We start from the raw sequence: 25,339 nt of genomic DNA, 5'->3' as shown, positions 1-25,339 counted from the left end.
TGTGATCTCAATACGAGCTTTATTAATTCTTTGGCATAACATCATTATAATAGAATAAATATACTTGATTCACAATCGTATGGAAATTAATATCTTCGTATTTTTGGGATATCGTTACACGATTTTGGAAACCGAATCCCCTTTATGTTATCATCAAATGAAATAAGGAAGACTGATTTTTGCACGATGAACATGTATATTTTCATTTACTTGAAATACCGAATAGTTTACCGATCAATGATTCTATTGAAAGTAATGGTTTTTGAATTTTTATACCGTTTTCGAATGTTGTCACTTTTGAAGAGTTCTTCGACACATAGTTTCGTCAAATGGATTCGACTCAATGAAATATATGCCGCTTTTCATTTAATAAATATAGAATTCTGAAGGCGGTTTATAATCGCAATAATATTATCTTGTCATTTATAAATGTCTGAGAACTTCACAATATTTGACAACGACACGAGAAACAACCGGTTGGAGTATAAGTTCGAGTGTGAGGACCGGCAGTTTTAGCTGGACCGAGATGTAACGAATCCTCACTTCCTTCGCTCAGTTCTTCGATACTGAAAGTATCAGTCAAATCTTGTTTGTGCTTCGTTGATTCTTTTCCTCTTGATATTGGAAAAAGAGTCGATTCATCTTCACTGAAAATGTCATTGAATGAATTGTTAAGGATTTTCTTGCCACCGTGATATCGAAGACGGAAAAGTGGGACGAGCTTCGTCGATTTTTGCATCATTCGATATTTCGAATTGTATATGCGTACAATAAAATTATCACTTTGCAGAATAAAACTTGATGTCCCTGAATAGAAACTTTTTACCTCTCGCTATCGCTATGCCAGTACTCTACGAGGGGATGATGCTCGTTATTTTTACGAGGAATTGGTAATCTTTTTATAGGAATCAAGCCAGTCGTATTGGTCGTAACTGCGCTACTTTTATCGTTATTTGGCAGTTTTATATACTCGGAACTTCGTTGAATGCGTTTGGCCTGTTCGATGCGTGCTTCTGTTTCAACAAAATAAAAACAACATTGAGTCATTTGCTTTTTTTCATTGAAAATCCGTGCTCCATAAAATTCCTTATAAATTTTACCTAATTTTTTTTGTAGCTGCTTCGTAGTGCTCCGTTCGGAATTGTGCGTCTGGCTGCTGCTACAGCTGCTATCACTTGGCTGGAAATTGGAAGTCTGTCGAAAGTTCGAACGTTATATTGCAATTTTTTTTTTTTTTTTTTTTTTTTTCAATAAACATAATTATATAAAGAAATTTCATAGATTATGAGGATCAATGGCTTTTACTTTACCATAAAAGACGAACGTTCATCTTCGACGTTGTTGACGGTTTTCGGGTCGCTGTCTATTCCACTATCCTCCATTCTGTCACTCGATTATTCTCAAGTTTCTCCGATCGATAAATCTACTGGCCGGAAAAAGCAAGAGCAATGTGAATAAATGACGTATTTATTGAATGAAGAATAAATGCAAGAATGAAAACGAAGAAAACTCACGTACAATATTGGACAACTTGTTGAAATGGTGACATCACCATGAGAGTCTTATTGATTTGTTTTCCACGATTCGGGAAGACTGAGACGAGAATCGGAGTCATTTTCTGTCGAGTCTCTCAATTGATCCGATTGGTGCTGATATTAGGCAACATTTCGTTTGTTTATAACACTCAAATTTCTGGACTTTATTGATATAATAACGGTGTTGACGGTGTGGCCGTTTGCGACAGACTGCAGTCACATGCACTATCACCGTGTACGAGAAAAGCCGCCGCGTATACTAGGGCTGAAACTCCCAAGTATTGATTTCCTCGTCGCCGACAACGAATCCACCTTAACGCGGGGGAAATTCTAATCTACCGATGGGAAATTCTATTCCGTCCTCAGAGTCTCTGCTACTCGAATATTTTTTTATGTCGAAGATTTAACGATTTAACAATGATAAAAAATAGGAACAAAAAAATTTTCTTCGCCTCGATAATGATTTCATCGGAGATCATAATTTCTTTCATAGAAATCAATCAACGACGAGTCTCGTTTCCAAGGTAACACAAGCCCTGTCAATTTTATAATCAACAACGTGGAATTCGCAACTCGCAACACAACCTTCTAAACAACAACAGCTTTGAAACAAAATAGACACTCTACTGACGTGTAACCAACAAAAATGTCTCTTATCCACTGGTGCGCAAAGTCCGAATTTCTCATTTTTTTATTTTATCAATCAACCGATTAGAGAACGCGACTCGAAAATAACTAGGCTCGAATATGCCTCATTCAGGAGCCAAAAAAAATGCCTCCAAATTATCGGATGCCAGCAAAGACGTATGTACCACTTTCAACCGCTTTTCAATATCTGATAAATATATTTTTCATTTCGATTGTATGGGTTATTAGCAATCCAGTCTCGTTGCGAAAAGTCGCTCATCCAGAGTCGACCTTGGTGCAGGAGAGATGGAATGGATGAAAGGAAAAGTTTTACTCAAACCCGATGATCAGCTCCAATTGAAGGATGACGTACGTTTTACGAATTACCGAATGCCACTCTCGAGTACTGCGCAATATTATTGTAATTTTTCGTTGAATATTTATCCAGGAATTACAAGAAGAAATAGCCCGAGTGTTGACGGTCCACAATCCGAGAATTCCCGATTCTCTGGTTGAGTGGTCATGGAAGGATCGTGAATTTATCAAACTGCCGAATCCGCCACATCTTGTAACACTGTTGAATGTTCCTGGAACCTTGTTGCATCGAGAATCGGAGGAAGCGAAGCTTCAAATTGCTGGAGGATTCGTTGGTAAATGATGGTTTCATTCGTGCACTTCTTTTTTTCTTGAAAAAAGTCAAAAATTCATTTTGAATATCCATTAATTGGTGAATTTTGGAACAAAATGATAGCCGATTTTCAGGACGAGACGCAAACCCAGTCTCGGGAAAAACAACCGGACGAAGAGAAGGAGAATGGCGAAGAGGAAGAAGAGGGTGAAGAAGGAGGTAAATAAAAAAGAGTTTCTTATGTTCGGGGAATGGACAAAGCTTCGAATGATCGTTCGTTTGAAATGTAATTAAAGAGGAAGAAGGCGGCGAGGATGCTGCGAAACAAGCAGATTTGGCAGCCGACGAAACTGTCGAGCAAGAAGACGAGGTTGTGATGAAAAAACCGAAAAAGATACCGAACCAATTCAACTTTTGCGAGCGGGCAGCTCTCACTTATGGCAATGTCGTTCGGGTAAGTGTTTTTCATGGTCTATTAACCGTGTTTCGTTACAAATGAAGAGCACGAAACTTTTTATGAGGGATATTGTTTTAGGACATGAGCACTCAAACCGCCCCTCCCCCTACTGCAACATTCAATTCTCACGTTCTCCAATGGATCATCTTCGACGAGTATCAAGTAAAATATTTTCATTTGCTCAAATGGAAAAACTTGATGTAGTTAAAATAACTTTGGAAATTATTTGCTCCTGAAAACTCCCCGTTCAGGAAGATTACGCTCAGCAACAACGTGAAAAGGAAAAAGAAAGAAAACTACCGGCAGCCCAAACGAGAAAGGACGATTTAAAAAAAAAAGCTCAGATCGAGGCTGTCGCGGTAACGCAGAGGATGTTACAAGCTGCAAAAACACTCGAACGAATGGTCAATCAAAATATATTTGACGAAATATCCCAAGGTCCGCAAGCTTTTCAAAAGGAGCTCGATTTTAAGAAAAATCATTATTTCATGAGGATAAAACTGCACATTTTTCTCAGACTACAGATATTGGAACGATCCGAGTGATGAATTCAAAGACGGCGAGGGCTCGCTTCTTCCCTTATGGAAATTCCAATATGAGAAAACGAAAAAACACGACGTAACTGACATGTGCTTCAACAGTCGTTATTACGATCTTTTCGCCGTTTCTTTCGGCACAAGTTAGTTCGATTGACGATTGATTTTCTGTATTTTTAAAATAGTCAAAAAATCATTATTTCCTTCAGTCAATAAAATTTTTAATCGAATGAATTCACTTGACAGAAGCCTAATTACGAATGATTTTCGCACAGTGTCGTTTCACAGTCCCGTTAAAACTGGGGTTGTTTGTCTATTCAGTCTCAAAAACCCTTCATATCCGGAATGGATATGTCCAACGGAATCTCCAGTGATGTGCCTCGATTTTAGCAAACAACATCCTCATCTCCTCGTAATTGGGACAATGGAGGGTAGCGTTGCAGTTTATAATATCATGTTACCGCCTGCGGTACCGCAATATAAAAGTAACGACGTTGAGCAGAAACACGGAGGCATTGTCTGGGAGGTAAACGAAACGTCTCCTAATTTATGAAAGTTCGATGAGAGCCAAGCTGTAAAGTTTCGTCGAGTGAAAAAAAAAAAAAAAAAAAAAAAAAAAAATTTTCATGAAATAATGAAATCGGGCAGATACGATGGGCACCGGATACCGAGGAGGGTAATTTGACATTTTTCAGTGTAAGCATCGACGGCAAAATAAATCATTGGGTGCTCAACCAAAACGAATTGGGTCTGACGACCGTGATGACACTTTTTCTCGATCGACCACCGATTCCTGGACCCGATGGTACACTGATCACCCTTAAAGGTAATCTTTAAAGTCTGATGAATTTGACCCGAGAATACTGCTCAAATTATAATGAATTCAACCAAAAACTAAATAAGGCTGTGGCACGTGTTTGGCATTTCATCCCAAGGACAACGACATATTTCTCGTTGGCACCGAAGAAGGAACAATCTATAAATGTAACACGGCGTACAGCAGCGTTTATATGAAAACCTACAACGAGGCTCACAATATGCCTGTGTATCGAATTGTTTTCAATAAATACAATTCGAGTATATTCGCGAGCTGTTCGGGTGATTGGAGAATCAAAATATGGGAGGATAACAATCTGTGAGTTTCGTCGACTGCATTCGAATGCTAAAAAAGAAACAAAAAAATTGACTGTCATTTATTGCCATCAAAAGTGATTCTTTATTATCATATTATCAATAATTACGATGAATATTAAAAGTGTTGATGGAAACACACACGTTCGTTCACCGCTGTTAATAGAAATGGGTAAATTGAGGAAAATATCATAGAATACTGCTTTTAGGGAACCTCTCTTCATGTTTGATCTCGGTGTCCCAATTGGTGATGTACAATGGGCACCGTACAGTTCGACAGTATTGGCTTGTGTATCGAACGATGGCAAAGTGTCAGTTTTCGATCTAAATGTCAATAAATATCGATCGATCTGCAGTCAACCTGTTGTCAGCAAGAGACGAAGTAAGCTGACGAGATTAGCTTTCAACGATGTTCTTCCATTTATCATTGTAGGCGATGACAAGTAAGTCGAGTAATTTTTATTGTAATTTTTTTTCAAATCCCTTATTTTACATTGCCCCTTATAAATTGATAAGTCGTTCAAGCTTTTTGATTTTTCATTCATTGATATTGATATCTCCTTCCGAATATCAAACTCGTTTCACAGGGGCACCGTGAATAGTCTCAAGCTCTCGCCGAATTTACGAGTAAAGGTAAAGCCCACGAAAAAGCAACTGCATCTTTCTGAAACCGAGCTTGAAACTATGAAACTCGAGAAATTGTTGAGTTTTGTACGCGAACCACCCGTACTTGTACCGCCCAAAGACGCCAGACTTTAATCACTCCGAATGAATGTATAAAATAAAACAGTAAAGAAGAAACATCCGGAGATCGCCCATACAATTTTTTGCAACAGCACGGAAGAATTTTTTATTGTATTTCACTTACACCACAAATTCTCCTTTTGAAAGACACATTTCCTATCAAGTGGGCAAAATTACTCTTTCTTCCATCATTTTAGGGTTTATTCAATTAAAATTAGTTAATAACTCTAAAAAATTCAGTATCGTTTTTTAAATGATTTTCAACAAATTTGTCAACTGATTCTTTCCCTTTTCCTTTCAATCCTATAACCGTATATTATGAGTCTTGAAATTGCTTAATGAGAATAATATTGGCACAGATAGTTTGAACAATGAGTTTCTGAACATCCAATGAGTAATGAAAAATGACACAATCCCCTAGTTATCCAGCAATGTTTGCCATGACGAATCATAATTTTACATCATTTTGGTCTCGATAATACTATCAGACGTAACTTTATCTTCAGCGAGTTACAAAGTCTGGATTTAATACAAAAATAGAATAAAGTCTAACACCTAAAAACTACGTTCAAGATACAAAATAGTAAATTCTAGTCCCATCTAGAAAAGTTTTTTGTTGTTTTTGTTAACTCATTGAATTGTAGCAACGAACTATTTTATAGCAATAAGAGCAATTCACTTCGACTGCTTGCAAACAAGCGATAGAGGAGAAAGCGAAAATACGAATTAGTGAACATTTTTTGGCACCGTGTTTGTCTAACGTCTTGTAATGTCGTTCTTCTTCCAGCCATATTATATTCGTTTATCACTTAATCACTCTCTCAATCCCTTGTGAGGAAAACGAAATTGCTTAAGACTAGTTATTCCTTCGGCAAAAAAATAATAATGCATTCATCGATTGATGAAGCTACTAGTTCATCAACAAAGCACCTTTTTCGATCAATATGAAAGAAATACGTAATGATCTATACGAAAGAAAAATGAAATGTCGACGATGTAGCCATGATAATAGTTTGAAATATAAAAAAATATATTCAAACAGCTAAGATTGTAATTAAAATGAATTTGTGCAATTTAGAACCAATTAAAAATTGAAAATCCAAAAAATCATAAATTTAACGAGGTATTTGAGGATTTTCAATAACACCGGTGTAATACTTGATTTCCAAAAAGTCTCTAATATTATTAGGACTAGGCACTTGCCTACCAGCGAATTCAATACTCGACATGGGATGCAAAAATTGTTCGGGAAAATCGCAATTTTTTAAAAACCACGAGTCCCTGGTCATGGTGCCATTTTTTGAATAAAATGGCAGGATATTAACGTGAAGACGATTTACTTTGGAGTACTGAACTTTGAAAAATTGGCCTTCGGTAGCTTTTTCCCACACGAAGCCATGGTGATCGATTATCGGTTTGTTTCGAGCTTTTACCAGCCAAGGGGATCGATCAAGATCATCACGATTAACGCCGATGTCGATTTGATGGTCCCAAGGTAGTAAATCACCGTTTCTCATCGCACCGAGCAAAGAACTTCCCTCGAGCCAAAAACGAATTCCGAATTCTTCGAGCTTTTCGAAAACGTGATGGGCGACTTTTCTCAAACCAGCTAAACAACACGGTGGCGTATAACGATTTTGATGAAGATAAGATGGTATGCCGTTTATCACAGAACCAAAACACCGCGGCGTCTCTCTCGAACAGCCGTACCACTCGACGCTGTTTCCTGCTCTCGTTACTTTTTTTATTCCAAACTTTTCGAACATTGCCCTCTCGCGCTTCGAATGTAGTTGTTGGATCTTCCACTGAGCCTGTTGACTACGGAACAATGGTTTTCCCTCATTGAATTGATAATTTTTCAGGATGTAAACCTGCTGGGAACAGAAACAGCGTTATTCATTTTTCGCTCGTACTACATTTCTTTCGAATAGAAGATTGGTCCGATGCTATGAAAAAGTAGTGTACGAATCGACACTCGTATAAAATGGTCGTACTTTAACGCCCACTGCTATGGTCTGAAGGTAAAGCGAATCCGTGAACGGAAGAAGAAACGGATCGGACAATTTTCTCAATATTTTGGATTCCATCATCGTTACGTGTCGTCCAACGACTGAATCGCATTCAGTCCCCGCTGGAATATTTACAAAACGCAGGCTCCATTCTTTGACGCGTAGCTTAAGATTATAACAGGTCAATTGGCTTTTACCGATTGGGACTGTTACCGCACCATGTCGCGTAGCACCGTTCACCGTTTCCTATATTGAAAATAATAAAAATTGCATTCATTTATTCATATAATTGGCAATGAAAAATCGTTTGATCATTTTTTACGAAATTTCCGCTCACCTGCATGACTTGTTTGGTCGAGAGCCTTGTAGCATCAGGCAAAAACATGACGAATTTTGTTCTAACGTAAAATAGTGGATTACGTTCTTCAAAAGATTTGTTAAAATCAGTTTGAAGATTAACCAGTTTGACGTTACGGAGGCTGTCATTGGAGAAATTTAATTCAAGCGGTGGATAAGGCAATTCGTTGCATACTATCAGTATGGGCATTGTGGGAAATGAATTAAGCACGGAATCGACGGTGGAGGTGACATCGTTCTCGAAAGTCTCAAATTGTCGTATGACAATTGTAACCAGTTTAGACAAGCGTCGATGAAGTTTCGTTGGAGTTTGAGTGCTCGTACTTGAACCTGCCCTTTTTTCTGTGCCGGCACGATTCAACGTGTAAAACCACCATATTTTGTGCCATACAATAATGTTACCAACAAGTGCGAGAATTAATGAAATTCGTACGAGCTTAACTCGCATTGTTTTATGTCACCTTTTCGTTTTTCATTGTACACTCTTTTCCATCACCCTTTTTCTATCACGAACTCTTCTTCTCTCCCCTTTATCAGACTACTCTTATTTATATTTCTACTTTCCAACCCTTCGGTCAATCACGCTCGACAGCAACCACCATTTTTATTCATCCCCCAGATAATGTGCTACGTTTGTGCGCGCGCGCATCTCCTGACTCTCGAAGGGTCTACGATACACGTAGATTCACGAGTCGTTCCATGCCGAATCAATTCAGATTTCATTTTCATCGCTCCAATTTTTTTATTCATGTTCAATCATTCATTTTTTTCATCATCAATATTTTTTCACTCTGTACCATCGTATTACATAGTATGAATGACTCAAATAATAGAAGATATATGGAAAGATTTCAATTAATTTTTTTACAAAAAGAAAACTCTTTATAGACATTTTGATTTATCTATTTTTACTTGTCAAACAAAAGGAAAAAGGGGGACGCACAGGAAAAATTTCCTATAAACGCTCTTACAGTAGTCACACAATAATGATGACACGTACAAAATCGCAGGTACAAGCAATATCTTAATGTATTTTCGAAAACGATTACCAAAAGGCGCATTATATTGGAAAATAAAGAGCTCTGAAATATCTTTGAAAGCGATGAAAATGAAAAGTAACAAGAGTGTAGCAGAATTCGTTTATTACAACTCTCCCAAGCCAAGTTATATGTTAAAAGAATGTAATTTTTATACAAATTTCACAGCGTTCCGATCAGAGCCCTACGCGAACCTCGAGTCAACGAGCTGCACACTTAATTCGGGGTTGTGTTCTCATTGCTTTTTTCTCTTTTCCTTGTCTATTTTTAAAATTTTCATATTTTTGTCGATTCGTTGTTAGGAAATAGCGCCTCTAAGGCGCATAAGGCTTGACGAGATTTTCGGAAAACTCTCTAACGTGCTGAACTCCACGAACCTCGCGTTCGAGTAGCGGTAGTTTCGTCACATGGAAGTCCTCGTACAGATCCATGATCTTGAAGATAAGAAAATTTGAGTGAAATTTCGAAACTAACACAACCATTCAATGGATATTAAAAAGAAATAAAAAATTATGGCAAATGATTACTTCAACAGAAGTTTTACCTGATCCAAATACTTTTCCTGAACTTTGTGCCTAGCCAAGCAAAGTCTGCAAGGTGCGTCACCGTCTTTCATGAATAACAGTTGATTCACAATAATGTTGTGAGTATCGATTCCACACTTTGTCAATTCTTGTACCAATCGCTCAGTCTCATAGAGCGACAGGAATTCGGCTATGCAAACACAAACAAAAGTCGTTTGCTCGGGATCTCGGAACTGTTGATTGACCTGTCTTATGACGTCGAGCATCTCTTCCATCTTGTTTGAGAATTCATCAACATTGAAATCGTTTCTGCCCAGTAGAGAACTCAACTGAAAAATTAAATAAATAAATTATTTATGACCACTAATCTTTGAGCTTACAGTCAATTAAAACGAACGTAAACACCAGAAATAATAACACATCACTATTTTTGTTGGTTCATTTTTCAGTAAAGATAATTGTATGCCTTATCATTTTTGTGACTTCACCTGTGATATCAGAGGACTGATTTTTGATTTTAGTCTCATTAATTTTCCAAGACCCTTCTCAACGACCTGAGGAAACGACAGTAGCCTCAAGGTGTGACCCGTTGGTGCCGTGTCGAATACAACTACTGAGAAATTCATGCCTTTGACAAGCCTGTAAAGCAAGTAAGAACCAACCATTTTGATAACTATTTCTACCTCTAATAAATAGAATATTTTCAAACTAAATTCATCAACCAAACATACTTCATAACTTCTGCATAACTCATTGCTTCGTCTATGCCAGGAAATGCACCAACAATTTCTTGCATGACATTGCGACTCACGCGTATTGCTTCGCCACCTAGAACTGTAAAGAATTTTTTCTTTTTATGCCTAAAACTCCTGAGATGCGGTAGAAAGAACTTTCGAGAATCATTCATTCACGAGTATATTTACAACAGAATGAGTCATTTACCAGATTCATTTTCAAAGTATTCTTCCGGCAGTTCAGTAACTCCTGCATTGGGATCTATTTCCATTGCAAAGAGATTTTCAAAGCCCTGGACTTTGGTCGGTACTTTACTGAATTTTTGGTCAAAAGCATCGGAAATATTGTGTGCTGGATCAGTAGAAATGATGAGAACGTTGTCACGAACCTTTGCCAATTGAATGGCCAACGAACAGCTGACCGAAAAAGTAATTACCAGTTTAAACATTTTTAATGATTCGTAGGTAATTCAATATTTCAATAATTTTCAATATATTCGATCATCTTTCAACAGCAAAACATTGAGATTATTTTCAAATAACCTGCATGTGGTTTTCCCAACACCGCCTTTTCCACCAACGAATATCCATTTCAATGATTTTTGCGTTATCACGTTCTTGACCGAAGGTTCCAACTGTTCGAACTCATCGTTCGGATTGACATTCATTTTTTAAATATCAGCGATCCTCTTAATACCATTAAAAATCTACGACAAATATTTATCGCTGTTGCGTGTAATAAACTTTCTACTGGAGTTAAACAGTTTACAAATAAATCAATTTTCCAGAACGAACCTCTAAAAAATTCGCGATTCACTGACAGAAATACATAAAGCGACAAAAGGATAGAACCAGAGAACATAGATTTACATGGAACAACAGGGCCCATGTTAGCTTTTGGCATGGAAACTGTAGTTCCACTCATGGGCTGTAGAGCGCGCAGCGACGTATCCATGTGTTTCACACATTCAAAGCGTCAGTTGACCGCCCCCCTCTTATATATCGCTGCTAAGGAAGCCATAGCATCCGAGAGATTACCGGTTCATATACTCATGTTGAAAGAAATTTTTTTTGCCCTAATTTTTTTTTTAATGATATTTATGAATATTTGGAAATTATATTGATAACTATAGCTCTTGCGACCACAGTTACTATTTCATAAAACTTCAACATATTAAGCGGCCCGGATAAGCCAGTAGCATTTTCTGCCGCTTAGGGATCAGAAGTTTATATGGTATAGTGGTTCGATGTCGCTCTCATAAGGTTGGAGATAGTAGTTCAAATCCAGATTGGTCGTGTTTTTTTTTCCATCAAAGACAGTTTTTTTTTTAATTATAGTCGAAACTAAACAAATTCAATTGAATTTGTTGAATGGTTGAATTATTGTTTTTGATTTTTTATGCAAAAAAATGACTGCAACATGTTAAATGTTTTAACAGCATTGAGACCCCAAGCGTGGGGTCCATAACTTATGGGTGCGAGCAAGAGGGCAATAGTACCCCAAGCATAGCTGAACGCTTGGGTGTGAGAAAGCGCGCGCTATGACCCCAGCGTCAGTGTATGCGTGCTCACGTATATTGAACAGCGCCACGGTGGCCGGGGTCAGTACTAAGCGGACCCCAGCCAAATGCGCCCATATGGCCTGTTGTTCCATGTAAATCTATGTTCTCTGATAGAACGACAAGAGCCCGGTACTGAAAAGTTGTGTAGAGGGAGAAAGAAAAAGACGACTCCAAAATCACGGTATGTCTCCATGAACCTCCGTGAACTTGGCCAATAGACTTAATATTTCTGACTTTTATGAGTTTTAAACGTTTGTTGGACTATTGTTGGTGATTGTCCAATTAAAATAGATGTTTGTTGGAAATTTCTTTGACAAAAGGATCAAAAACAAAAATCTATGAGAAGTTAACCTGTTTATTTATATATATTTTTTCAATTTTCAGATATAATGTTTAAACCTAATCGAAGCACAATCGTTTGTCGGTTACGAATTTTAGTACGAAACAAGGAAAATCGAAGAAGAATAAATAGTAATGTCGCCATCGTATTACAGAGGTTATGGAATAAAATTGAACGGTAAAGTAGGAAGCAACGAGTAAGTTACCGACTCTACCTGATTGTATTAAATATTCAATTCGTTATTCATTGTTATTTGTTATTCGTATAAATAGAAAAGATTTTTGAATAGAAAATTTAACTTTCATAAATTTATAAAATATTATATTTTTATTCTCGTTAATAAACTCTGTACCTAGCTGTACCGGCGCATAGAAGTTCAGCAGACAGCAGCAGGAAGGAGCGGCGACGCTACTGTTCGGATTGCACTGGCGTCATTGGCCATTTTCAGATTATTAAGATTTTGTCTCACGAAAGGCGAGTATTTTTCCGTCGCGAGGAGCGAGTTGTGCGCTTCCTTCGTTGATCGCTGTTCTAATTAGATTCCGACTTAACGCTCGCGCATCGTACGCCGAAAAAGTGTTGATCCGTTTTTTCTTTATTTTTCCTGTTATTTCAGGATATACGATTAAGTGCACCGTAATCCCTCAGCGCGTACTCGAGACGTAAGTTAACCCGAAAACAGCTTACTACTCGTTAATTAATGCGACAATTGCAATGATTTACCTTTTTTTTTCTCGGCTCCTCTAAGCCGGTGAAACGTTTCTTTTGTTTCTTATTTCTGTGGATTAACCAATATCGTATTTCAATTTGGACCCGCAAAACATTTTATTAAAAAAAAATAAAAAATCAATAATTCCGCACTGCGTTTTCCGTGGAATGGTTTTTCGCAGCATTTTTTGTTGGTCCGTCGTTTTTGTTGCGATACTCGGAAGGAAGTATCCTATCGATTTAATAATGCCAAAACTCGTTGCTAAATATATTTATATTCATATATCTGTATATATATATATATAAACATGTTCACGCGGAAATGGCTTGATCCTCAAATTTCTCGTGTCATATTTAGAGATAATTTTTTTATCTTGGAATTAGCGGTTGTTCGTCATCGCTGTTATATTATTTAAAGGCAAACGAAAAAAGGATATTTTTGTTGGACACCGAATGCTGAGGCATTGAGTACATAGGCAAAATTGGACTTTTGTTCATGCGACCTTTAAATTATTACATTGTCACTTGGTACATTGTCGACTGGGATATCTAAGAATATTTATATAAGATTTGTGTCTATAAACTATTGTAGCTATATCATATATATGATGCACTTCTACCGCAATGTGCATTTCCACTCAAATTGCACCCTGAAAAGTTCTATTGATATAATTTACTTTGAATACCTGATTCGATGCCCAAACTGGTAACAAATTTTTATGTCCCACAAAATTTTGATGACGCAATGATATTATAAAATAATGATTATGGGAAACCAATTAATAATACAAATCTTATTTCAAAATAACATTTCAAAATCATCATCACTAGACTGGCAGCATACTTTTTGTCTTGTTTCATGGAAGAAAGTTATGGAAGTTTGTAAAACTTGTGACTTTCTTGCTCGCAACTGAAAAAATATTGAATGATTTCTATGATATGGAATGGTTAATATGTTATGTATCAAATTATATATAAGCAGCCAATGAAATTTTTCAAAAAAAATACTATGTTGGCATTGCAATGTATTACTAGAGACAAGATGGTTCTATATTGCCGCGTGACCATAGTAATTCTTCATACAAAATTCTTTCCCTGTATATTTACATTCTGATTGACAATAGTAACAGAAAATTTTTGTGAACCAAAACCAGCATAGTCATGGATGAGGCAGCCCTTGAAAAAACCCTCGTCGAGCGCTAGCCAATGCGATTATTGCTAGCTGGTCGTAGTGGATAAAAAAATTGAAAAAGCTATAAATCGAGTTGAAAGAACAAACACGAAAAAAAATGCAAAACTGGAACCAATGGCAATTACCCGCGACTTCTACCGTCACGGCTCCAATGCCTCAGCCGCCGATCGGCTATGCTGCTCCTGGAGCAGATCCCATGGCTGTCATGCAGTCGTTCATGCAGTACTATAATCAGCCGGTGAGTATCGCTACTTCACAACTCCGAATAGAAGGGAATAACGGGCTGGGAAAATCTGATATAGTTCATTGACCTGAATGAATGATTGATCAAACGACTCAGGCACCAAACGGATACACAGCGGAACAATGGGCAGCGGCTCAGCAGCAAAATTGGGCTCAATGGCAGACCTGGCAACAACAATATCAACAATGGCAAGCTCAATATGGAGAAAAGGTAGTGGAGATAGTCGAAAAAATAAAAAAAAAAGAACAAAAAAAGTATCTCCCTCTGAATTGATGAAAAATTGGAAAGATAAGCGGCAAATGGGAAGTATACTGTTTCGGTTTCAGTATCAAGAGACGATGAAGCAGATGCAAGGTTTTCCAAACTTGTCAGGGCAATTACCGGCAACTACGACGTTACCGTCGACGGCACAGCCGCCCCCGCTTCCCAAAGAGGACACTTCCGCTAAGCCCCCTTTACCACCCGAGAGCAGCTCATTCGGTTACCCCGGTGTACCGCCGCCACCGCATCAGAATAATCTTCCCCTCTTCCCTTCGAATAAATCCACCAATCCGCCTTTACCACCTGGCCAACCACCTTTGCCACCTGATAGTTCGCGAAAAAATTCATCTACCGATAACACATCGAGTGGCAAACGTACCGCGAATTCTACCGTAGAGTCAGTTAGTGCGAAAAAAATAAAAGTCGATGACGAGGAACTGACCGAAGCTGAGAAAACATTCGACGCCCAGTTTAAACAATGGGAAGAACAGTTCAACAAATGGAAGCTACAAAATGCTAATCATCCTGATAAGGTGGGTGAACACAAATATTTGTACATCTGATACTCGTCGTTTCGTAAATTTGATAATACTGAAAAATATCTGATTAAATTACAAGTCGAATAGAAAAACCTGCCGAATATCAAGCGTTTTCATTCATTTATAGGCTCAGTACAAGCAGTACGAAGCGAAATGGACATCATGGAGGGCAAAATTGATTGAACGCCGGGAACAAATGCGTCGAAAGCGCGAACAACAAAAAATAGCTGCGGCTAAAGCAGAAGCGGAAAAGGAGAAGGAGAACAAAAAGTCGACGGTCGTCGGTGATGATAAGATTTTGAACCTTTTGACGAACACGGAAAATCAAGGACTCATCAATAATTTGCTAGGGATTGGAAAGACCCTCGGACTGACAGGTAAAAACGAAGGTTCCCAAGAACAAGCGCAGGCTCCGGTGACACAACCAGCCGCTCCCGCTGCACAACCTTTACCGATTCCGCCGAGCATGAATCCAGCTGCATGGGCGGCCCAACAGTGGGCCGCGCAGTACACCGCTGGAACAAACATGATGAATTACGTTCCGAATTTCCAACAACCACAAAGTGTTCCGCAACTTGCAACAAATCCTTTGCCAACGACGATGCCAATGCCGAATTTCAGTCAACCTCCCAACTTTGTTCAACCTCCGACCAACTTTAATCAGCCACCTCCCGGAGCAATGGGAGCGACTCAAAATTTTTCCGGCCCCAGCATGCCGCCTAATATGTCCGGCGGTGGACCAAACTTCTCTCAGCCTCCACCCGGTTTCGGATCGTCCAATCAACAACAGCTAGGAGATTCCAATTCGGGACATAGAGCCGGAAACTTTCAGGATCAAACAATACGACCGTTCGGGTCGGAAGGTGAACAGAGATCATTCCCGGAGCCCGTGCCCGGAGCTCAGTACAAGGATTCCATGAGTGCGTCGAACGATACAAATCGATTCAACTTTGACACAAATCGATTCAGCGGACCACCTCCTAGTAATTTAGGTGGGATGATTTCTACCGGGCGCGACGGACCCGACAACAGACAAGACAATTGTGCACGAGACTTCGGTCCCGCTGGACGTTCCGGCAATGAGTTTCGACCTTCCGGTGATTCGTTCGGATCGTCGTTCGACAATGACCAGCAGAGCGGCAATCGATTTATTCGCAACAACGAGAAGCAGCCCGATGCTTTTGGAAACAATCGCGGCAGTTCGGATCGCGATAGTTTCAATCCTGATCGCTTTGGAGGAAACAGTGATCGATTTAATATGCGAAACGATCGTTTCAATTCAAGCAACGATCATTTCGGTCCTAACAAGGATAGCTTTAGTTCAAATATGGATCGATTCCCTTCCGCTAATGATCAATTTAATTCTGACAATGATCAATTTCGCTCCCGTAATGATCAGTTCGGTGGCATGTCCGGTGATCGTTTCGGTATGTGCGGCGATCGCTCTGGCAATAATAACTTCGGCGGCTCGTTGAATGATAAATTCAATCGTCCAGCTCCGGATCGGTTTGATTCTCGGGACAATAGTCGCGATTCTGGTAATTCCAACTTTCGTAATTATGGTAAATCCAATCAGTTCACTCCTGCCAATGACATGCCACCGGAACTCCAGAAACTCATGGACAAACGTCGAGCCGCGATGGACGTATTCAAGCCTTCGAATTTCAGTAGTTTCCTCGATTCTACTAAAAGCTTTAGTTCGAGCACATCTCTCAGCGAAAGTTTTAGGAAGTTGACCGGCGATTCACCATTCTTGTCAAGGAGCTCGTTGGGCTTCGGTAAAGATATGAATTCCGGACCGAGAGGTTCAACATTTGGTACCAGTGCTTCCAACGTAAGCAACTTCGAGTCTTCCCGTGACAATCGTCCGGCTAATAATTCCAATTTCAATTTTCGAGGGTCCGGAGGCGAATTTGCCCCTCGTGGATCAGGCAATTTTAGACCTCGAGGTAATGAGTTTGCACCTCGTGATTCGGGAGAGTTCAATTATCGTGATTTCCGAGATTTTGGCCCACCGGCTAATGAGTTTCTTGCTCAAGAAGACGCGGGGCCTGATCACGGTGCCAAAAACTCTGGCAATTCCCAGCTCCGGCCGGGCAATGATTTCGAACAGAGAGGAACAGAAAGAGAATTCGAAGATAACTCTCAGAACAAGCAGCAACGCGACAATTATGGATTATCCGATAAACAAGACGCGGGCACGGAGCAGTTTGAAGGAGCACCGAAACCTCCTACGCGAGAAGATCCTCCTATGAAACCGATGGACACCCGCAATGAAAAAAGCGATTCACAGGAAAATAAGCTTCAATCTGATTCCATTAGATCAAACGAAGATCCTAATCTCAAGAGTATTCCACCGCTTCAAGTGCCATCGTGGATAGAGGCGGAGTTCGCTAACGATGATTTCAACGAGACACTGGGAGAGAAACAGGTTGAAAAAGGCGAAGAAGAAACAGCAGCGATTGAAACTTCACCGAAGGATGCGTCTAAGGATGACCGTCAGCCTACGCCGAATTCCGAACTGCCTTCGAGAGCCGATAACGAAGAGTCCAAAGATCAGGCAATAGTAACTGATAAGAAGCCTGATGATTTACCATTCATGGGTGAAAATGATCCAAAACCTGAAGATTTGAACATGGAGCCACCTCCGGAATTGCCAAACTTGGGACCAGCAATGAAAGATCCTGAAGAAAACTGGAAGTCAAACGAAGGGGAGAATATGAACGAGCCCTCTGAGCGAGGGCCACACAGTGACAACGCCCGAAAAATCGATTTCGACGCTCCATTTGGACCTTCTCCTATGCATAACCAATCGCGAGACGCAACCTCGTTTGGATCCAGAGATATGGGCGGCCGTGCTGGTCCGGCTGACAATATGAGACCTCCACTCGAATCATTTGGTTCGCATCGCTTTGGCGATGGTACTCGTGATCCGCATCCCGATTCCTTTGAACCAAGAGGACCATTCGGGCCACGAGGTCCTGGTGGTAACTTCGGGCCCCGGGGTCCTGGTGGTGACTTTGGATCCCGGGGTCCTGGGGGAGATTTCGGGCCCCGAGGTCCTGGTGGTAATTTCGGGCCTCGAGGTCCTAGCGGTGATTTCGGGCCCCGAGGACCACCCGGTAGTGATTTCGGGTTCCGCGCTCCTGGTGGCGATTTTGGGCCTCGAGGTCCTGGTGGCGATTTCGGGCCTCGAGGTCCTGGTGGCGACTTTGGGCCCCGAGGTCCCGTTGGCGATTTCGGGCCTCGAGGTCCTGGTGGAGACTTTGGGCCTCGAGGTCCTGGTGGTGACTTTGGGCCCCGAGGTCCAGGTGGCGACTTTGGGCCCCGCGGTCCCGATGGTGTTTTCGGACTCCGAGGTCCTGGTGGTGACTTCGGGCCGCGTGGACCGAGCGATTTTGGACCGCGAAATCTTAACGATCGATCATTCGGACCTCGGGGTGCCTCGAGTTCCTTCGGTCCTTGTGGCCCATTGAACAGACCATTTGGACCTTTCGACACAAATAATTCACCATTCCCCGACAACCCTCCTTTCGGATCGAATACGTTTGGCCCTCGTGGCCACTCGGACAATCCTGCAGCGGGTATTCCATCGCTCATGTCTTTCAAATTTGACAAACCAATGAACCCCATGGGTGACATGCCCGCTCATAAGGGCAACGAGCCCAATACGCATCGGTGGGGTGACCTGCCCCCTGCATTTAGAAAACCCGATGAGGAACAGCGCGGCGAAGAACGCAGCATGATGGATCGAGGTCCTGCGCCTGGAGCGAATACTGCACGCGGACCAGACTGGAGAGATGCCTTCGGTAGGAATCAATTCGGTGACTCGGATCAGCGTCCCGGACCTCCAAACTTATCGAAAGCACCGGAAACGCGGCCGGGCGACCAAATAACAATGGATAAAGATCGAAACCAGTCGGGACCGGGAAATCACGGAAGAAGTCTACCTCCGTTCGGTGCTGATGGCATGATACAAAATATAGATAAGCCGGACCGCATTGGCGGCGGCCTCCCTTTCGAAGAGCCGTCCCGAGGTCCCGTTAACAACGAAAACATTCGTCCTGGTGGATCCAACTTTACCTCGAGACGTTCAAACGAGATCAACAGAATCGAAGGTCCTAAAGATTTTTGCGTCGAAAAACAATACAATTATAACCATGGCACGGGCAAACCCGATGATATGACTGCCGAGCATTTACCAGGTAACATGATCGATTATGGTCATGCACCTCGTGTTATAGTACATGATTACGTAACACCCTCACAATCCTATGATTACGATCACGGTAGATTGAAACCCGTCGTATCTGATCATGAGATTTATTGCAAAAGAGATTTCCGTAATTGGATCGAGAATGAACAAAATTTGAGGGAATATACTGATCGCATGAGGGTCTATGAAGCCGATATGAGGGCGTTAAAACGCGGCATCGAACAGCGAAATACGCGCGTAGATGCGCGTCCACATTATTGGGGAGAACGCGACCGAATGCAAAATGATCGACGATCCTCCGATCACGATCGTCGACCACCGATCAATAGAAATGACAGAGCCAGGAGAGATAGAGAAATTGACAATTACAGAGATAGGGAACATAAGGGAGCTCAGAGAGACAGCAGAGAACGAGGACGTAACGAGCGCGATCGCGAATGGGAACGCACTTTGAACAAACAACGCGAAGATCGAACTCAGCACCGAAGAAGCAGGAGCAAAGGTAATCCCTTTGTCAATTTTCACGCGTATTTTATGCAAATGGATAAAATGTTTTAGAATTTCGTAGCATTTGCTTTATTCTTTTTAATTTTCCCTCCCTTTTTATATACTATATTGTTAATATTGTTGGAAATAGAGTTCCGATTGGATTTAATCATGGTTTCTTCCCCACCAATCAAATAACATAATTTCATTAATTATTTTCCTGTAAACAGACAGGACCCGCGAGAGGCCCGAGAAAATAAGAAAGGAGACGATCAAAGAAAATAAGAAAGACGATGAAAGGTAATAATCAATAATAACACGAATTTTGTTTGACCTTTTGGAAGGACTCGATGAAATTGAAAAATTTAAATGGGGAGCCAACTGCAGATCGCGAATAAAAAAAAAAAAAAACGTGACAAAAAATAGCGAAGTCTCGCGAATCTCTGTCATTTTTTTTTTTTTATTCATGTTCTACGCAGTCCGTCGCTCTATTTTTTTTCGTTTTTTTTTCACTTCAACGAACGCCTGTCTTTTCAAATGATTCGATTGAATTTCTCGAAACTTGAAAAAAAAAATTTCTGTATTATTCCATGAAATGTATGGGTATTTTTCGAATGTTTGAAAACTTTCGGTTTCGATAGATCTAAAGGAAATGTTGCCGATTCGGAGAGCTCGGCGAAGAAACCAGATGAGTCTACATTCCCAGACAACAGGTACGACACTTTCACATATAAAAACAATCGTCTTCAAACGATCAATTGACTCTATAAGAAATTAAATAGAGAAAACAATGTCCCTCAAATTGTGCACTGAGTACACGTAAATTTTTCCACTACCCTTAAAATAAAAATCATATGGTGCCCATGTCTCGAAGGAACAAAGCTTCCAAATATAGCCCCAAAACAATAGGCATTCGAACCGATTGTCCGCTTTCAATTTGCCCACTCAAGGAAACGTTTCAACCAAGTTTTATGAAATATTTTGGCTCAGCTTTTTTCAAAATGAATACTTCATGGTAGTTTGGTATTACAATGACACTGAAAATGAATTTGGCCAACAAACTTGATATGCTATTGCTGCGCAAAGCGCGCAAATGCACTTAAAAGCTAATCGTGCCATTGAGATTTATCGTCGTTGCATTTATATCGTCAGCGATATTTATCGTTGTTTGTTTGTTACAATTCTCGTATGACCGTGTTGTATTCGAGAACCAATTCAATAGCGCTCATTTACTCAATTGTGTGAATTAATGGTACAATTAACCATTATGAATGAATCCATCCATGTCTCAATCACTTTAATCGTCGTTGAAAATCAACGACTATGGATCGTATGGTCCTTTTTTTTAAATACTGTATGCACACGTTGAAACAATTTGATTGTTTTTCTTTTGAAACGATTTCAAATGACCGAATATCGTGATTTTTAATCTTCGCAGGGATCTGACATATAAAAACAATTTTTTTCTGATATGCGTCCTTACGTATATGAGAAATTTTTCAATAAATTATAACGAGAATCCTCTTTTAAAAGTTCGCTCCAAAAAGCAAACCACAAGTGTGGATTGTCATTCACCCGTTAATTTTTTCGGATGATATCCGACGTCAAATTATTGGACGATTGAGGCTAGAATGTATATAAAATATTCTATGATTAAATTAATATCGAAGAAAAAGTCGCGCGAATCGTGAACCGTTGACTTCAAAATCCATGAGACACTTTTCTTATGTCCAAGGATTTACAGAGGGTGGACTCGAATCTGCGCAAACTTTTTAATCGAAGTAGCCGAAAATTTGATTAGCGTGAACGAGAGTGAGAACGTATCATCATTCAGGAAAATGAAAATGCTCTTTTCTCAATCATAATTTTTTTTTATTTCTTTTTCTTTCGTACGCGTGACTGACGATACAAGTGCGATTCGTTGAAAAAGTTCCATAACAGGGATAATATTGTGATACGGGCACAGTAGTAATATTTGCGCCTTTGTTTTTGCTAACGGTAAATAATTTGGGCACTTTTTATTTACCTTTGCAATTATCCCTATTTTTTGCACAAACACTCGTCAGATCGAAACGACAAAAAATCTCGAATCCCGTTAGTGAATAAATATTTGATTGAATGTTATTTATTACTACAGCTTCCACATAATTAATCAGTATTGTAGAAATTAAATTTGACGCATACACATAATGTATTTTACGTCACTCGTACGATTTCATTTATAGTAACACAATAATAAACAAAATAGTTCAATTATTTCACCTCGATGATATGCCTATTTTGATAATGCTGCAAAAAAACAAGGTTATGCAAATATTGTATTAAGAGAATTCGGTGTATCAATGGGTAACCACTTTGTTGCAGCAACAAACACAAAGCTGACGATGACGAGCCCGCGGTGCTTAAACAAATTCCAGAAGTCTCGCAAGCCGTCGAGGCTGCTCCACCACAAACGGTCGATCCTCCAGTCACTATGGAGTTGCCGAAAACTCCTAATTTCACCATGATCGATGATTTATTGTGTCTACCGGGAAGGCAAAACAGGCCGCCTAAGATTGTTGTGATTTTACGAGGTCCACCAGGGAGTGGCAAGTCATTCGTTGCCAAGTTAATCAAGGTAAAGGAGTGCAGTGTTGGAACTACTTAGATTTATATACATATTTATATAAAATAATTTAATAGCAGTTTTAGAAAAATTATCTATTGTCATTCGGTGCCTTGTTGCAGGATAAAGAAGTAGAACAGGGCGGTTCTGCTCCAAGGATACTGAGTCTCGACGATTACTTCCTCACAGAAAAGGAAATCGAGAGCGAAGATGGCAACGGGAAAAAAACGACGACAAAGGTTCGAATAAAATGGCTAAATTATTGTGCTTGTCATAAAAAGTAAATATAATCAATCTCAACCTCAACATTGTAAAACAGGATATGGTATACGAATACGAAGAAGCAATGGAGCCCAGTTACATAACATCACTAGTCAAAGCGTTTAAAAAAAATATCACCGATGGTTTCTTCAACTTTATCATTCTCGATTCCATCAACGAGAAAATTTCGGACTACGAGGAAATGTGGAGTTTCGCAAAAACTAAAGGCTTCCGGGTGAGTTTTCGAGTGAAGAATTGAGCAGCAAATTTCCATGCTTTTCATACTTAACTCCGATTTGAAACTTCTCCAATTGTCTCGCGCGTAGTTCAATTTTTTGTGCTTATACATAAAATTCAATGAGTTTTTTCCCTGATGAAATCCTTTGGAATCAGTCATTGATTCTCGAGTTATAAATAGTTAACTTAAATAAGTACGAATAAAAATATTTCTTTGATATACAGAAAAAAAATTTATATTCGATTTTGATTTAAGGTTTACGTTTGTGAAATGGAAATGGATGTGCAAGTCTGTCTCAAGAGAAATATTCATAACCGTACCGAGGAGGAGATCAACAGAATCGTCGATTACTTTGAACCCACACCGAGTTATCATCAAAAATTGGACGTTACTTCGATGCTACAGGAAGAGGCGATTGAAGAGGTGCGTGCTAACCATCACTTGATGATCTATTTGAGATTATATTTAAGGTGTGTTTATAAAAATATTTTCTGTCGTTCCAGGTACATATGGAAGACAGCCAAGAAGTGCAACCAGAGTCGACTTCAGGAAACGACGACAGCCAGGACAGTCAAGAAGATCCGCAGGCTTCAGCGGTAAATCATTTTACCTTGAAAATTTCTTCGCTACCATCAATTTTTATCTCACAGTTAACAACAAAAAATATGTCATTACAGGGCGTTAGCAAGTGGGAGATAATGGAAGCCGAAGATAAACTAGGTAATTCAATCGCGTTTCAATTGAATTTTAATATCGTAAAGATTTCCGAAACGAAACTAGGCATTTTATAAATCGTTGAGAACGATTAACGCATCCATCATTAAATCATTGATTGGTGTCAACAGATCGTTTGGATGGTTTAGCCAAGAGGAAAAATGATGGCAAACCACAGACAATGGAAGATTTTCTTCAAGTAGCGGAGGATTATAATACGGATGACACTTCGGGAAAACGTAGAGTAAGTATTGCTTTTTTTTTTCATTCGGAGGTGGAAATTGGAAGCAATGACAAAATATCGATGAATTGCGAGGGCTTTTTTCACTTGAAATAATTGGAAGTTTTTCGTGATATATCAAGTTTGTAACACACGATTCTATTATTTTCAACTGTAAAGGTTCGATGGGCCGATTTAGAAGAGCGAAAAGAGCAGGAAAAAATGCGGGCGGTCGGATTCGTGGTTGGTCAAACGAACTGGGACCGAATGATGGATCCAACTAATGGCGGTAGCGCCCTCACGCGAACCAAGTACATATGACCAAAGTTACTCCATAGAAAATCGAGGCAAAGCTTTTCGTAGTACGAGCATGAGATGACAAAGCTACGAACAAAAATAACAATTGCAACAACACAATCATGATTTAAAATTTATCACACGTTATACGAACGCAGAAAAATCAGCGTAATCAATTTTTTTTCCTTTTATCGGAAGCTTCGTAAATGACGATGACCACAAACTGGTGTTAATTTCCATGGCTCCACAATTAGAATTCCAGTCACATGAATATTGGATCCTTGAGTTTAAATTTAATTCGATAATTCAAATTTATTCAAAATAGGTAACGGAAAATTATCCGTTTTTCAATCACAGTTCGAATGATTATTATTTTTCATCGATTTTAAAGCTTTCGCGATTTATTAGTGACGAATTTTACGTGAATTCGAAACGGCGTACAATATTATATTTTTTCTTCGTCTTCACGACTTTTTAAAAACCTTTGTTTTTTTCAAAGACGTATTCTAATTCGCATTTTGTTATTATGTTTGACACTAAATTGAATTACTCTATAATCAAAAAGAAGAAACAACTAATGATTAAATAGAGCAAAACGATTTAGAAGCACCTTCAAAATCTTCGGAAATCAAATTTATTTTTTCAGTTCATACTCACGTGGAGTAAACAGTAGTAATAATCGCGCGATGTGAATAATGCATTTTGCAGACACAAATTTTATATTCCGCCACACGCACCCCATATCCGAATTTCCTACCGTAGTTGCAAATCGGCGTGCATCGGTACTACGATTCTACATTCGTATAATCGTTTCTATTGCAGGTTTTTTCCTCCCTCCTAGTGAAAGTTTCACGTGATAAAATAAGAAAGAAACGGCGAAGATTATTCGCCCAACGATTTTCCCTTCTTCCCCGCTCGAAAAATAATCAAACTCATCAGCCGAGAGAAGCTGATCCGTAAAACTCAACTAGAGAAGAAATATGTTATTTGCCGAATAAAAAAAGAGTGAACCTTTCTTTACATTTACAAATTAACTGTAATTATATTGTATATGAGAATTTTTCAAAATATGAACACACAGTTTTGAATAATAGTTCGTTGTGACGAATGATCAAACGTAACTACGTAATATTCGAT

The 25,339-nt window shown here is 39.5% G+C and overlaps 5 protein-coding genes across 11 annotated transcripts; 2 read left to right on the top strand and 3 right to left on the bottom strand.

Moving 5' to 3' along the window:
• LOC122415859 (uncharacterized) lies at positions 1 to 1,747 on the bottom strand. 5 transcript variants are annotated; one of them, XM_043428385.1, is made up of 5 exons: positions 1,519 to 1,747; positions 1,311 to 1,426; positions 1,101 to 1,179; positions 827 to 1,013; positions 1 to 647 (listed from the first exon to the last, which is right to left on the bottom strand). In XM_043428385.1, exons 2-5 carry the CDS (start codon positions 1,380 to 1,382, stop codon positions 443 to 445), a joined length of 543 nt encoding a protein of 180 aa, XP_043284320.1. In that variant the 5' UTR covers positions 1,383 to 1,426; positions 1,519 to 1,747; the 3' UTR covers positions 1 to 442. The 5 variants fall into 5 exon arrangements, with proteins under 5 accessions (XP_043284320.1, XP_043284319.1, XP_043284316.1 ...); XM_043428384.1 differs by having other exon boundaries at positions 1,311 to 1,423; positions 1,519 to 1,746; XM_043428381.1 differs by having other exon boundaries at positions 1,101 to 1,194; positions 1,515 to 1,745.
• A 93-nt stretch (positions 1,748 to 1,840) lies between these two features.
• On the top strand, positions 1,841 to 5,734 carry LOC122415855 (dynein intermediate chain 2, ciliary). 2 transcript variants are annotated; one of them, XM_043428374.1, is made up of 14 exons: positions 1,841 to 2,059; positions 2,251 to 2,339; positions 2,412 to 2,531; positions 2,611 to 2,812; positions 2,914 to 3,009; positions 3,087 to 3,244; positions 3,326 to 3,409; positions 3,499 to 3,685; positions 3,765 to 3,926; positions 4,059 to 4,309; positions 4,432 to 4,609; positions 4,687 to 4,918; positions 5,124 to 5,357; positions 5,502 to 5,734. In XM_043428374.1, the coding sequence occupies exons 2-14, from the start codon at positions 2,283 to 2,285 to the stop codon at positions 5,671 to 5,673; spliced, it is 2,133 nt and encodes a 710-aa protein (XP_043284309.1). In that variant the 5' UTR covers positions 1,841 to 2,059; positions 2,251 to 2,282; the 3' UTR covers positions 5,674 to 5,734. The 2 variants fall into 2 exon arrangements, with proteins under 2 accessions (XP_043284309.1, XP_043284310.1); XM_043428375.1 differs by lacking the exons at positions 1,841 to 2,059; positions 2,251 to 2,339; positions 2,412 to 2,531 and having other exon boundaries at positions 2,626 to 2,812; positions 2,925 to 3,009.
• A 3-nt stretch (positions 5,735 to 5,737) lies between these two features.
• On the bottom strand, positions 5,738 to 9,003 carry LOC122415856 (fukutin-related protein). 2 transcript variants are annotated; one of them, XM_043428376.1, is made up of 3 exons: positions 8,005 to 9,003; positions 7,653 to 7,913; positions 5,738 to 7,532 (listed from the first exon to the last, which is right to left on the bottom strand). In XM_043428376.1, the coding sequence occupies exons 1-3, from the start codon at positions 8,470 to 8,472 to the stop codon at positions 6,774 to 6,776; spliced, it is 1,488 nt and encodes a 495-aa protein (XP_043284311.1). In that variant the 5' UTR covers positions 8,473 to 9,003; the 3' UTR covers positions 5,738 to 6,773. The 2 variants fall into 2 exon arrangements, with proteins under 2 accessions (XP_043284311.1, XP_043284312.1); XM_043428377.1 differs by having other exon boundaries at positions 5,738 to 7,529.
• A 146-nt stretch (positions 9,004 to 9,149) lies between these two features.
• Positions 9,150 to 11,184, bottom strand: LOC122415858 (ATPase ASNA1 homolog). Its single transcript, XM_043428378.1, has 6 exons — positions 10,863 to 11,184; positions 10,528 to 10,736; positions 10,317 to 10,419; positions 10,074 to 10,224; positions 9,606 to 9,914; positions 9,150 to 9,495 (listed from the first exon to the last, which is right to left on the bottom strand). The coding sequence occupies exons 1-6, from the start codon at positions 10,985 to 10,987 to the stop codon at positions 9,376 to 9,378; spliced, it is 1,017 nt and encodes a 338-aa protein (XP_043284313.1). The 5' UTR covers positions 10,988 to 11,184; the 3' UTR covers positions 9,150 to 9,375.
• A 1,448-nt stretch (positions 11,185 to 12,632) lies between these two features.
• Positions 12,633 to 25,323, top strand: ZAP3. The gene is made up of 16 exons (XM_043428291.1): positions 12,633 to 12,883; positions 14,084 to 14,359; positions 14,462 to 14,575; positions 14,692 to 15,159; positions 15,293 to 19,883; positions 20,098 to 20,167; positions 20,509 to 20,580; positions 22,232 to 22,484; positions 22,595 to 22,711; positions 22,792 to 22,968; positions 23,227 to 23,394; positions 23,475 to 23,567; positions 23,649 to 23,691; positions 23,817 to 23,929; positions 24,086 to 24,216; positions 25,025 to 25,323. Exons 2-16 carry the CDS (start codon positions 14,219 to 14,221, stop codon positions 25,041 to 25,043), a joined length of 6,570 nt encoding a protein of 2,189 aa, XP_043284226.1. The 5' UTR covers positions 12,633 to 12,883; positions 14,084 to 14,218; the 3' UTR covers positions 25,044 to 25,323.
• Positions 25,324 to 25,339: the final 16 nt, after the last annotated feature.

Source organism: Venturia canescens, chromosome 9 (assembly GCF_019457755.1).
Source record: "Venturia canescens isolate UGA chromosome 9, ASM1945775v1, whole genome shotgun sequence".
Classification (NCBI taxonomy): domain Eukaryota; kingdom Metazoa; phylum Arthropoda; class Insecta; order Hymenoptera; family Ichneumonidae; genus Venturia; species Venturia canescens.
The sequence above is the reverse complement of the archived record's forward strand: the minus strand, read 5'-3'. Positions and strand labels throughout refer to the sequence as shown.